The sequence below is a fragment of the Heloderma suspectum genome, chromosome 16 (assembly GCF_057233095.1).
Source record: "Heloderma suspectum isolate Gila_16-S chromosome 16, 16-S_ref, whole genome shotgun sequence".
Taxonomy (NCBI): domain Eukaryota; kingdom Metazoa; phylum Chordata; class Lepidosauria; order Squamata; family Helodermatidae; genus Heloderma; species Heloderma suspectum.
In genome coordinates this window covers 10,841,032-10,854,778 of record NC_139473.1, presented here as the reverse complement: position 1 = coordinate 10,854,778, position 13,747 = coordinate 10,841,032, and the positions used below count along the sequence as shown (strand labels likewise).

At 48.4% G+C, this 13,747-nt stretch overlaps 1 protein-coding gene across 7 annotated transcripts in view; it reads right to left on the bottom strand.

Annotated features, from left to right (window-relative positions):
• SGSM2 (small G protein signaling modulator 2) overlaps nucleotides 1-11,602 on the bottom strand; it is a 146,853-nt gene extending 135,251 nt beyond the window's left edge. For 3 of the 7 annotated variants that reach the window (XM_084822875.1, XM_084822879.1, XM_084822880.1), the window contains exon 1: nucleotides 11,355-11,596. In XM_084822875.1, coding sequence (XP_084679001.1) covers nucleotides 11,355-11,411 — 57 coding nt within the window. In that variant the 5' untranslated portion in view covers nucleotides 11,412-11,596. Of the gene's footprint in view, nucleotides 1-11,354 lie in introns of all 7 variants that reach the window. The other 4 variants (XM_084822876.1, XM_084822881.1, XM_084822878.1 and 1 more) reach the window with 2 other exon arrangements.
• Nucleotides 11,603-13,747: the final 2,145 nt, after the last annotated feature.

Below are 13,747 nucleotides of genomic sequence, written 5' to 3'. Positions count from 1 at the left end.
AACCCAAGGCAGCTTACATTCTCCTCCTCCTCTCCATTTTATCCTCACAACAACAAGCCTGTGAGGTAGGTTGGGCTGAGAGTGTATGACTGGCCCAAAGTCACCCAGTGAGCTTTCATGGCCGAGTGGGGACTAGAACCCGGATCTCCCAGCTCCCAGTCCAACACTCTTCCCACTACACCACGCTGGCTCTCAAGTTTTAACTCTCTCTCTTCCTCCCACCCCCCACACACACCTTTAGACAAGAGGCAAGATTCATCTTCAGGAGAAATTGCAGAGCCCATATTAGAAGCTGTTTCACACTGCGAAAACACACACCCCTCTAATTCCATTACAACCCCAAAGTTCTCTGAGGCAGAGAAAAAACACAATCCATTCTCTTTCAATCAGATGGATCCGCTGTTGAGGGTTGTTGATACTGGATGTTTTTGTTTCAGTTTTAATTCTAAAAAATGGATACATTTTCTAGCTGGAGAATTAACGTTCTCCTCTGGGGAAAACGCTGTCTCGAGAAACGGTTTGAAAACAGACCCAACTCAACACTTGTTCTGCATGGCCCTGAGCGTGAATTGGCCTTGTATTAGAGACACCCCCTCCAGAGCATAATTTAAGGCCATTTAGGGCACAACCCAATACATGTTTAGACAAAAAAAAGTCCTACAACTCCCAGCATTCCCCAGCCAGCATGGAGTTGTAGGACTTTTTTTCCGTCTGAACGTGCATAGGATTGGACCCTTCTTTCAGTCACTGCGCTATCCTAAGCGACCCTATACAGATGTACATCCTGAAGTTCAGTTGAACTTACAGCTAAATTCATTGTTGCCTTGGTAATAGAAATTTGCTGTGCTGATGAAGGGATGCTTTCATCAGACACGGGCAGACTTCAGGTTTGCAGAATTTACTTTGTTTTTTACTAGAACTCGGAGATCTACTAATCACAGCCTGGTGCAAAACAGTGGCTCAGGGGAGCGGACATACGCTAATGCTAAAAAATAAAGAACATGCTTAGCCCGGGAATTTGTGATCAGTTCCGGAATCAAGCCGACAAATCCTTTCACCCAAAAAGCCTCAATTCACTATGCGTAAAAGGGACCGTTCATGACATCCCGCATCACAGAACCATGGCAAGGATGCATGAGATCCCTACTGGGATGTGTTTTGCGCACACAGAAAAGAAATCCTTTCAAAACCCACCAGTAGCAATGACACCGCTATACTCAACGCTGGTTAAGCCGCAACCCATTTAGAAAGCTCCGTTTCATCCCAAACACTGCTGTTCAAGAAGAACATTCGAATGGATTGAGGGGAAACTACAGTGCCCAGGCTGTTAATATCATCATGGGGATGTTTAAACAGTCCTCCACATTTTTTAAAAAACGGGGAATCCTCCCTGCATGCAGAAAAGTATAATGTCAGCAAGAAGGATAGCCTTGAACCCTCCTTCCTGACATCTTAACTTTCTAAAGGCAGGGAGTTTTTGATGTCAGGAAGCATTCTATCACATGGCCTATCACCAGCCATTTGAAGCACTACAGTGCATTAAGAACTATGCCATATGATATTTCTGAACATATGGCTCAGCTCTTAGAAGGGCCTTGAAGGGAAAGAATCCTGTGTGAAACTTTGCAGTACGACTGACCGTCACTGTCTGACTCTGCATGAGAAAGCTTGCTGCGTCCACCCCAACAGCCACTTCCAACTGCTTCTTGGCCCTTATTTACGTTTATTGCCTTATTTCTGATATTTATATCCCACCCTTTCTACAATCCAGGTGGCTAACAACAAACCCATAAGAAATAAGCAAGCAGTTAAGGGCACAATCCTATGTCCGTTTCGACAGAAAAAACAGTCCTACAACTCCCATGCAATGATAATCGAATGAGCAGCAGCAGCAGCCAGAAAAAAGATCTACTTAACTAAACATCTCTGCTGCCCATCAGAAAATAAGCAAAATTCTAGGTGCCACCACTGAAAAGGCCCGTCTTTCTTGAGCCTGCCCACCACAGTGGAAGGGACACAGAGAAGGGTTTCAGAAGTGTATTGCAGTACTGGGCAGATTGATAGGAGTGGGAGGCGAATTTTAAGATATTCCCCTCTCAGGGTCTAGGCTGTAGATCTACAAACCTACCCAGGGTTTGGGGTTTAGACGCTAGACCCACTCCCCAAGTGAGACTACCCCACAATTGTCCTCTGGACTGTGCCTCTCTCGCTTTGCGCTGCTGGTCACCAGAACCAAAGCTGCGTCGCCAGTGGTGATGTGGCTCAGATTTGAGGAACCCGGCTCCGCTTCAAAAGATAAGCCAACCAGCTAGAGAATGTCCCGCTTTGTGAAGCTTCTCGCCATGGTAGATTTTCCCCCAGAGAAGGGAAATGCTGAGCACACAGGCTTAGAAGGAATCATAGTGGGAAAACTGTCAAGTCAAATTTTCAAGACGCATTACAAGTGTGCCTTTCAGTTAAAGTCAAGGAAATCAATCCCTTACCAGGGGGAGAAGGAAGGCTGACAGAAAACCAGAAGCCTCAAATAAATGTTTCCCAAGGACAACATTTGAAAAGATTTGCCCGGGATTGATCGTTTTGGGGCCAGAGAAACAACTTCCAATCTACCTAACCTATTTCTCAGGAATGGAGCTCTATTTCACCATGTTCCTGAGCAGGCCTGTGGCAACTGGGCACGCTCAAAGTCACATTTACAGCTTTGGTATTAAAAGGTTTGAGAATAAGTACCACAAGGGGAAAGAAAACAAGGAGAAATTTACGAACATGAAAGCGCCGTCTGCAGGGCAAGCGCTTAAACTGGTATAAGCAGAACTGGACTGGGTTCTTCCACAAAGAAGCTTACGAGAATGTTTCTAGAGACCTTTGGCAGCCCTTGGGGGGTGAGCAATTGCGCCAGGCCCCAACGTGGAGAGGAAGATGCAGCTTCAATGCCAGGTATCCTCAGTCTATCACCAGACCTGCCTCCCCTAAACCATTTTTTCCCTGCTGCTAGGATGCCATTTTAAATTTGCCACTCAGCTCCCAAGTAGCGTCCCTTGCAGGCCTTGCCAGAAACTTAAAATGGCAGCCCTCAGCGGAGGTCTGAGGGCCACTGATATCAATTCACACAGTCTGCTGGAGAAACACTGCATCAAAAGCATTGTGAGAAATTAAAATGGCATTTTAATCATGATTACATTTAATAATTGAAATTTGCCACTCAGCTCCCAAGTAGCGTCCCTTGCAGGCCTTGCCAGAAACTTAAAATGGCAGCCCTCAGCGGAGGTCTGAGGGACACCAATATCAATTCACACAGTCTGCTGGAGAAACACTGCATCGAAAGCATTGTGGGAAATTAAAATGGCATTTTAATCATGATTACATTTAATTATTTAAATTTGCCACTCAGCTCCCAAGGAGCGTCCTTTGGAGGGCTTGCCAGAAACTTAAAATGTCAGCCCTCAGTGGAGGTCTGAGGGCCACCGATATAAATTCACACAGTCCGCTGGAGAAACACTGCATCAAAAGCATTGTGGGAAATTAAAATGGCATTTTAATCATGATTAAATTTAATTATTTAAATTTGCCACTCAGCTCCCAAGTAGCGTCCCTTGCAGGCCTTGCCAGAAACTTAAAATGGCAGCCCTCAGCGGCGGTCTGAGGGACACCGATATCAATTCACACAGTCTGCTGGAGAAACACTGCATCAAAAGCATTGTGAGAAATTAAAATGGCATTTTAATCATGATTAAATTTAATTATTTAAATTTGCCACTCAGCTCCCAAGTAGCGTCCCTTGCAGGCCTTGCCAGAAACTTAAAATGGCAGCCCTCAGCGGAGGTCTGAGGGCCACTGATATCAATTCACACAGTCTGCTGGAGAAACACTGCATCAAAAGCATTGTGGGAAATTAAAATGGCATTTTAATCATGATTACATTTAATTATTTAAATTTGCCACTCAGCTCCCAAACCTTTAGGAAGGGCCATTGGTTAGGTGAGCCTCCCCCAACCAGATTTATTTATTTATTTATTGCATTTATACCCCGCCTTTTTTCCTCTTGCAAGGAACCCAAGGCGGCTTACATTATCCTCCTCCTCTCCATTTTATCCTCACAACAACAACCCTGTGAGGTAGGTTGGGCTGAGAGTCTGTGACTGGCCCAAAGTCACCCAGTGAGCTTCCGTGGCCGAGTGGGGACTAGAACCTGGATCTCCCACCTCCTAGTCCAACACTCTTGCCACTACACCACACTGGCTCTCAGATCCCCTCCAGATGTGTCAGACTACATCTCCCAGTATCCCCAGCCAGCATCAGATTGGGGAAGGCCATTTTAGGTCCATCCTACTCCTTCTTCCCCTCCTCTCCTCTTCCATCTCCTCCTGGGCGTCTCCGAGTGGCCTACGTATTGCAAAGGCCGTGTTCCTTTAAGACAGCGCAGGGGAAGACCTGCAGCCTTCTGGACTCTGACTCCCACCAGCCCCAGGGATGATGGAAGTTGTAGTCCAGCAACTCCTGGAGGGCCACCGGTTGCCCACTCCTGGTTTAAGAACAGTGGCACCAAATAAAGGAAGGGCCAGACTGCAGGACTTCGTGCAACCCTCCGCAACAGATAGGGGAGCACAGCTCCCGGGTGCAACAGCATCAGAAAGCCATACGGTTGCAATTGACCAGACAGCTCCAGGCTCAGGAACAGCCTCACACGCGGAGATTTGCACATGGTTTCACAACCGCGTCATGGAGCGCGGACATTTTCTTTCTGGTGAACACATTTCAGCAGCCTGGGGGAATCTCTCCGACACACACTCAGAGCATGCATTTAATTCATGGAATTCGCTGGCCAGGAGATGTTGCCGTGGGCACTGGCTTAGATCAGCCTTACACAACCTGGTGCAGTCCAGATGTGTTGGACTGCAACACCCATCACCCCCAGCCAGCATGGCCATTGATGGTCCAACACACCGGGGGGGGACGGGGCGCCAGGTTGCAGAAGATTGGCTTAGATGTTTTTAAAAGGGGATTAGGCAGACGCATGGAGGAGAAGGAGTTGTTGATCAACGGCTAAAAGCCATGGAGCCTCAGTGGAGCTTCCAGGTTCAGAGGCAGTATATCTTTAAACAGCATCTGCTGGGAAGCAACGGGAGAAGGCTGTTGCCTTCACATCCTACTTGTGGGCTTCCCAGAAGCATCTCGACTAACCTGACCTTTGGTCCGATGTAGCAGAACTCTTAAGTTAAAATAAAAATTAAGCCCTCAACCATATCTGTAAGCCCCTGCTAAGTATTTTAATGCTGCATCCACATTCAGGGTAACACATTGCATTTCCATCTACCTGAAACTGTATAGGTTGGACCAGCAAGCAAACGACATACCTGCAGCAGCCATCTGGAAACAGATGCCTTTGGCACAACCCCCTAATTCTCATCTTTTACCAAAACTGAACACATATTCTTTATATTCTTTTTCTGTTCACTCTCGTCAGCATCTTCCTCTCCTTCCTTGGTTTCATCCCATGCTGATGTTTATATTGTAAGCTTGTTGGGGCAGGGACCTCTCATAGTGTCCCTTCTTGTAAAACAATGCAAATCAGTGGTGCAATATAAATATTACTATTTCTTCTTATTATATATAATAACATAGATAGAGAGATAGAGAAATAGAGAGATAGAGAAATAGAGAGATAGAGAAATAGATATAGAGATAGATATAGAGATAGATATAGAGATATAGAGATAGATAGATGATGATAATGGGCACTGTTTTAGGTTGGAGGAAGAGACAGATTCAAAGTCCTGTTCTTGAATATATTCCATGATTAAAGTGTAGAGAGAGAGAGAGAGAGTATTTTAAGAGCAATTGGAGGCATAAAAAGTATGCACAACCAGTAACCAGAGATAAGAGGTGTGCAGCCCTGAGGAATACTCCAGAAATAAAAGGAGTGGGCAGGATTCCCTCCCCACATTCCCTAAATGGCACCTCTATTTCTACAGCAGCCATTCAGAATCAACAAGTGGGGCCAAACTGCAACAAAATGGTGCAGTGTGGAATGCTCCTGTTCAGGGTTCCAATCACTCCATTCCCCCCCTCCTATCCCCCACCCACAACATTCAAGTCAGCGTTCCTTGGCCCGTGAGCATTCTCAGTCCTCATAGGGCTGTTTTGAGGGGGAGGGGTTTTTAATTCCTCTTTTAAGAGGCGTACTTCTGCAAGCCTGCTGATGCTTCCCCCTTATGCATGGATGGCACCGTTTTGCCAACTTACTGATCGGCACTCAGAGCCAGAACATCAGAAATGGAGGGAATGATTAATTTCTGATAGAACTGGCCGCAGTGAGAATGGGGGAAGAAGGGAGCAAAGAAAAGATGTGTATATTCAGATCATCTGTTATCTCCACTCCCCAATCAGATTATAAATGGTTAGTTGCAGAATCCAAGCGTTTGAGTTGTAGATGTGACTTTTAGTTCACTTGTACCTTATTTGTGAACCACCCAGAGAGTGTCAGCTATTGGGTGGTATAGAAATGAAATGAAATAAATAAATACCTGCTAGAAATAAAAGGTTCTTTGATATCCTGGCCCCTAAACCCAGATGTAAGGAGTCACTGCATAATGATATATACATATTGCATATGTTTACTAATATTTTACACGTTCCAGGAGAGATTTCTGGCACACGTGAACCTGTGTGGTACACACCAGACAACATACAGAGGTGTCTAGCAACCAGATGCAACCCCTGACTTTCACAATTCCCTAAAATTAGGGCTGAAGTGTTTCGCTGGATAGAGTACAAAAGCTTCTAACTGACTGAAAAGCACCCCTTAAAAAAAAAAAAGGGAAATCACCCCACTGCATGCTCTTCCTCTCCATAACGTAATTATATGGTAGAATTTTAAATCTACTTATTGAATGTTAAGGCTAACAAATCTATGGGTGGCAGGTGCCATCTTAGAAGAGGCGTCTCCCCTTGTCTCTCTCGTTCTTGGCGCGCGCACACACACACACACACACACACAAAAGAGAATTCCTCTTCTAATTCTTACAAGATGCCATCCCCACTTCTTCTCTCTCACCCATACAGAGGAAAGAATGCTTCTTCTAAAATGATCTAACAGGACAGTATTTCCTCTTTTCTTTTCTTCTCTCTCTCTCTCTCTCTCTCTCACACACACACACACACACACACACAGACACACACAGAGGGTGGGGTTGGGGGGGGGAGGAAAAAAGAGAATGCCTCTTCTGAGTCAGAGCCTGCTGGGACACATTTATGCATCATGTAAGAAAGAAAAAAAAGAAAACACATCAGCATGCTTCCCACTCCTTCAGAGCCCTTGTTTTATTCATATGCAAATTTATGCAGCTTTTAGTTAACTGATGGATCAACACTCATATGGTTAATCACCTAAGATTCCTTTAATCAAGCCACAGTGTGACTTCAAATGCATCAGTGACATGGAATTAGATGGAGCCCTTCTAGCTTTTGAATGAATTATTGTGCTTGCGCGCGCACGCACACACACAGAAGCAAGTAAGGCATCTGCGTCACCACTGCAACTGGGGGGGGGGGAGGCTCAGCATCGAAATAAACTCATGATGCAAACCCCAAAAGCAAATCAACCATCACCACCCTTATCTTAAAAGGACATGGGGGACCAGATTGCTTTCTCTGTTCAAGACTCATAGAAGGGGGGAGAGAGAGAGAGAGAGAGAGAGAGAGAGAGAGAAGACTCAATGAAAACACTCTTTGAGCTTTGCAACAAATATCACGGGCTTTACTTTTTGCATTTTATAAGCTTTTGGTCCCGCTGTTTACAATCCCCTGCCTCTATGCCCCCCACCATAATTTCTGGCAACTGAGAATAACACTTCCAAACGCATCCAGCAAAGCAGACTCAAGCGTAGGGATGGACAGACTTCCGGCTTACGGGATCTGCTCCGTTTTTGTTTTTTACTACTACTCCAAGCTCCATCAACTGGAGCGTGGTGCAAAAGAATTCTGAGCCCAGGAATTTGTTTTGAGTACCGAACCCTACAGGGTTGTCAGCCCTTCCGCACAGAAATCCACGCCTGGTCACCCCAAGCTTCCTTCATCTCAGCTGTATAATTGGGGGGGGGGTCATTTTGTTGCTGCTAATGTTAAACAATCAGGAGTTGGAAATCGTCTCCACCCTACTGCGAATCACCCAGTAGACCCAAATTTACCTTCAGCTTAAACCTTCTGGCACAATGCATCTTTTTGCCTTAACAAGACTCTTGCTTGTACTGCTTACACCGTAGCTCGGTGGAAGGTCCCAGTTTCAGTCCCCGGCATCTCCAGTTAAAGATCAGGTAGCAAGGGATGGAAAAATGGGAAAGATCTGTCTCTCTCTCCTCCCAAGCCCCTGGAGAGCTGCTGCCAGTCAGAGCAGACAATACTGGGTTAGATGGACAAGTACGGAGCTGCTTCCAAAGCATGGGATAGAATGCATTCCTCCATGACAGTGCTTAAGTTTTGCGGTTTGCAAAGATCTTTGTCTCTCTCTCTCTCTGCCCAAACTCCTGGCGTGCTGCTGCCAACCAGAGCAGACAATACTGGATTAGATGGACAAGTATAGAGCCACTTCCTAAGCATGGGATGGTATTTATTCCTCCTTGACAGTGCTTATGTTTCAAGGTTTACAAAGATCTTTCTCTCTCTCTCTCTCTCTCTCTCTGCCCAAGCCCCTGGACTGCTGTTGCCATTCAGAGCAGACAATACTGGATTAGATGGACAAGTATACAGCCTCTTCCTAAGCATGGGATAGAATTGATTCCTCCTTGACTGTGCTTATGTTTTGAGGTCTGGGGCTCATGGCAGCCCCCAAATCACACCCTCTGACCCTGCAACTGCCATGCCAAACTAGATTCTCAGCAGCGTGGTTGCCAGTTCAGTGGTGAAGGAGCAGCACTCTGCATACCGCCCAGAAACACTACTGGTTACGTTAATATGCTAGGAGAATGCCTTATACCAGGCATCTATCTGTGCATCTAGCCCAGTATTGCAACCCCTGCCTGGCAGGGTGAGAGGTGCCTTTCCCATTACCTGGGGAGAGGCCACCATGCTTCAGTGGTAGAGCACATCCTTTGCAAGCAGAAGGTTCCAGGTTCAATTCCCGGCATCTCTAGGTAGGGCTAGGAAAAAGTCTTCCTCTGCTTCCGTATAAGGCAGCTTCCTACGTTCCTGGTCCTTTTTAACTGCTGCATGTCACAGTTCCCTTCACAGGTTCCACGCCCAAACCCTCATGCTGGAGGCTGAGTTGAACAAAGGCAGCCACCTGGCTGTGGGTTTCCTAGTGCAGGACAGGGGAAAGCACTCTGCACATGTTCCTGGCCATTGACGCCTGCTACCTTTCACGTGTCCCCAGAAAGGGTGGGGGCTGCAAGGAAAGAGGTTCCAGATATGAAGCCCTGGATCAAACATGCACACTTTACTCAAGAGTCGGTCCCATCAAAACCAGTATGCCTTGCTCCAAAGAAAATATAGTTAAGAACAGGGATTAAGTCTTGCCCGTATGCACAGCACACACACAAAGCCATCTTCCTGGGTTTCTTTTCAAACCAAACAGCACTGTTTCCAATCTCCTGCAATATGCAAGGTGCCAATGAAGAAAAATGGAGCCTCTGAGCTTACACAGAGTGCCTTTCCTTCACCATTCAACAAACACCACACACACACACACTTCTTTCTTCCTCCTTGCCCTCCTGGGATGGGAGAAAAAGATCTTTCCTTCTTCTTCCCCCAAGGTAGAAGGAATGATAGCCCAAGGCACATCTCAGATGTTGAAATGGGGAACCCTTTCCCCCCTGGCAGAGCAGCACTCTGGCACAGAGACCCACACCCCACAAGATGCCTCCTCAAACCTCATCTCCCCCCACCACATCATATCTGTGCGTGTGTGTGTGTGTGTGTGTGTGTGTGATGGGGGGGGCAGAGCCTCCAAGATTCAAAGGCAGTCTTTACAGAGAAGGGGTGGGGTGATCTCCTTGGATGACCAATCCCCCCCAAAAAAGTGCTTAAGCAATTCACCCCATTCCCCTCGAAAAGTGGGTGAGCAATTCTCCCCTCAAAGTGGGTGAGCAATTCCCACTCAATTACCCCCCAAAAGTGATTGAGCAATTCCCCTCCAATTCCCCCCCAAAGTGGGTGAGCAATTCCCCCAGTAACGTGGGTGAGCAATTACCCCCCCCCGAAGTGGGTGAGCAATTACCCCCCCCGAAGTGGGTGAGCAATTCCCTCCTAATTACCCCCCAAAACTGGGTGAGCAATTCCCACTCAGTTACTCCCAATTACTCCCCAAAAGTGACTGAGCAATCCCCTCCAATTCTACCCAAAAAGTGGGTGAGCAATTCCCTCTTAATTCCCCCTGCAACGTGGGTGAGCAATTACCCCCCCCTGAAGTGGGTGAGCAATTACCCCCCAAAAGTGGGTGAGCAATTACCCCCCAAAAGTGGGTGAGCAATTACCCCCCAAAAGTGGGTGAGCAATTCCCACTCAATTACTCCCAATTACCCCCCAAAAGTGACTGAGCAATCCCCTCCAATTCTACCCAAAAAGTGGGTGAGCAATTACCCCCTCAAAGTGGGTGAGCAATTCCCTCCTAATTACCCCCCAAAAGTGATTGAGCAATCCCCTCCAATTCTACCCCAAAAGTGGGTGAGCAATTACCCCCCCCGCAAAGTGGGTGAGCAATTACCCCCCCCGCAAAGTGGGTGAGCAATTCCCTCCTAATTACCCCCCAAAAGTGATTGAGCAATCCCCTCCAATTCTACCCAAAAAGTGGGTGAGCAATTCCCTCCTAATTACCCCCCAAAAGTGACTGAGCAATCCCCTCCAATTCTACCCCAAAAGTGGGTGAGCAATTACCCCCCCCGCAAAGTGGGTGAGCAATTACCCCCCCCGCAAAGTGGGTGAGCAATTCCCTCCTAATTACCCCCCAAAAGTGATTGAGCAATCCCCTCCAATTCTACCCCAAAAGTGGGTGAGCAATTACCCCCCCCGCAAAGTGGGTGAGCAATTACCCCCCCCGCAAAGTGGGTGAGCAATTCCCTCCTAATTACCCCCCAAAAGTGATTGAGCAATCCCCTCCAATTCTACCCAAAAAGTGGGTGAGCAATTCCCTCCTAATTACCCCCCAAAAGTGACTGAGCAATCCCCTCCAATTCTACCCCAAAAGTGGGTGAGCAATTACCCCCCCCGCAAAGTGGGTGAGCAATTCCCTCCTAATTCCCCCCCAAAAGTGGGTGAGCAATTCCCCCCAATTCGCCCCCAAAGTGGGAGAGCAATTCCCCCCCCCAAAAAAGTGCTGCAAAAGGGGGTGGGGAAATAAGCCCCCCTCCCCGCACCCGGCTTCTTACCTCCTTCTTCACATTCCAAAGCAGCTTCTCCTTCACGGCATCCTCAGGGCAGCTCATGGCGCTGCCGGGCAGGCGCGAGGCGCCCCCAGGACCCTCCCCGGCGAGCGGGGGGCGGCGGCGGCGGGGGGCTTGTGCGGGGCGCCCTCCCCGGCGCGGGTCTCGCCGGCTCGCTCGGCTCGCGCGGGCGGCAGGAAACCCCGTCAGCTGCCGCGGCGCTTGCAGCCATCTTCGGAGCACGCCCCCGCATTGACGTCACGCGGCCTGGGCCCCCCTCCCGCGGGGGGGAGGGAGCGGGGGGGGAGATTATTTGGTCACAATGCACTTTTGTGATGGGTGGCGGGGGGAGGCCGCCCGGCCCTGCCTCGTCAAGAGAAAAGGGGGCTGGGGGAGAGGGGGGCTGGCTTGGCACGCAAGCCGAGTGGGGGTCCTGGAAGGGCGAGGGGGCTTCCGAGCATGGGCAGAGTGCCCTCCAGAACACTGCTGCTGTTGTTTTTTGGTGTGGGGGTATTTATTTATTGCGTGGCTATCCAGCCTTTCCCCCGAGGAGTTCAGGTTCTTCCACCACCATCACCACCTTTGACCTTAGGCGGTGAGCCTCTGTACCCCAGGTGCTGGGGAACATGGGTGGGAGGGTGCTGTGACGCTCACGCCCTGCTTGTGGGTGGCGGGCCAACAGCTGGTGTGCACAGAATGCTGGACTAGATTTACCCTTGGCCTGATCCAGCAGGGCTCTTCTTCTGTTCTTACCTTCAAGACAACCCTGCAAGGTAGGTTAGGAGAAGCGGAGGCTGGGAGCGCCAGTTTCGGTGGGGCTATGAATCCAGTCTGGGTTTTGGTCAGAACCAAGCCAGAGCTCTGAAGGAGCTACCCAAGATTCTGAACCCATTTGGGGCATAGCGCTTGGATAGCTCCTTTTAGGACCAAAACCCAGACTGGATTCACAGCCCCACCAAAATCAGAGCCACCAGCCTCCACTACTTAGGAGCAGAGAGATGGAGTGTGTGTGTGTGTGTGGTCTAAGATCACTTAGAACTCAGATCTAAGGCCCGCATCCCTCTATCAGGTATTCAGCCTTGCAATGACTGAAGGAATAATTCGGAGGTAGTGTTGTGTAGTGGTTAGGGTGGAGCTATGACCAGACAGACCTGTGTTCGAATCCCCACTCAGCCATAAGCCTTGCTGGGTGACCATGCACCCATCCCTCTCTGTCAGCCTAACCTACCTCCCTGGTTTGTTGTGAGGGTTAAAGAGAAGGGGGCAAAACTTGTACAGCGCCCTGAGGCTCCTTGGAAGGAGGAGGGCAGGATAAAAATGTAAGCAGTAAATCAAAAATAAAGTGTGCCTCTGGGCAGATAGAGAATGCAGTTTTGCCTTGCCACTGAGAAACTTCCAGGGCTTATCCTGAATCTTTCTTTCTTTCTCCCTCACCCCCTTCTCAATAACAGAGCTCAAACAGATAACATTGAAGGGAATGGCTTTGCAGGTCTGCATGCTGACTTGGGAGTAAGCCCATGAAAACACAGGGACTTACTTTCAAATCAGCATGCATGGATTTGGTACAGGAAATGGCAACTGAAATGATCAAGGGGCTGGAGCAACTCCCCTATGAGGGAAGGTTACAACAGCTGGGATGGTTTAGCTTGGAAAAAAGGAGGGTCGGGGGAGACATGAGAGAAGTCTACAAAATTAAGCATGATGTGGGGAGTGTGGGTAGGGAGACATTTCTTTCCCTCTCTCATTATACTAGAACCAGGGTCATCCCATGATGCTGATTGGCAGGGGATTCAGGACCGATCAAAGGAAGGGCTTCTTCACACAGAGTAGAGTTAAACTCTGGAACTCACTTCCCCAAGATGCAGAGATGGCCACCCATTTGGATGGCTTCAAAGGGGTGTTAGACAAATTCCTGGCAGAGAAGGGCTATCAATGGCTACTAATCCTGATGGCTAGATGCTGCCTCCACTATCAGAGGCAGTATGCCTATGCACACCAGTTGCTGGGGAACATGGGCAGGCTGTTGCACATTGTCCTGCTTGTGAGTTTCCTGTGGGCAGCTGGTTGGCCACTGTGTGAAGAGAATGCTGGATGAGATGGACCCTTGGTCTGATCCAGCAGGGCTCTTTTGATGTTCTTATGACTAGACCTATGGCACACCTAGACAGCATAGTAAGAAGCAGAGACATCCCCTTGCCGACAAAGGTCCGTCTAATCAAAGCTATGGTTTTCCCAGTAGCAACGTATGGCTGTGAGAGCTGGACTGTAAGGAAGGCTGAGCGCTGAAGAATTGATGCCTTCGAACTGTGGTGCTGGAGAAGACTCTTACGAGTCCCCTGGACTGCAAGGAGGTCCAATCAGTCAGTCCTAAAGGAAATCAACCCTGAGTGCTCATTGGA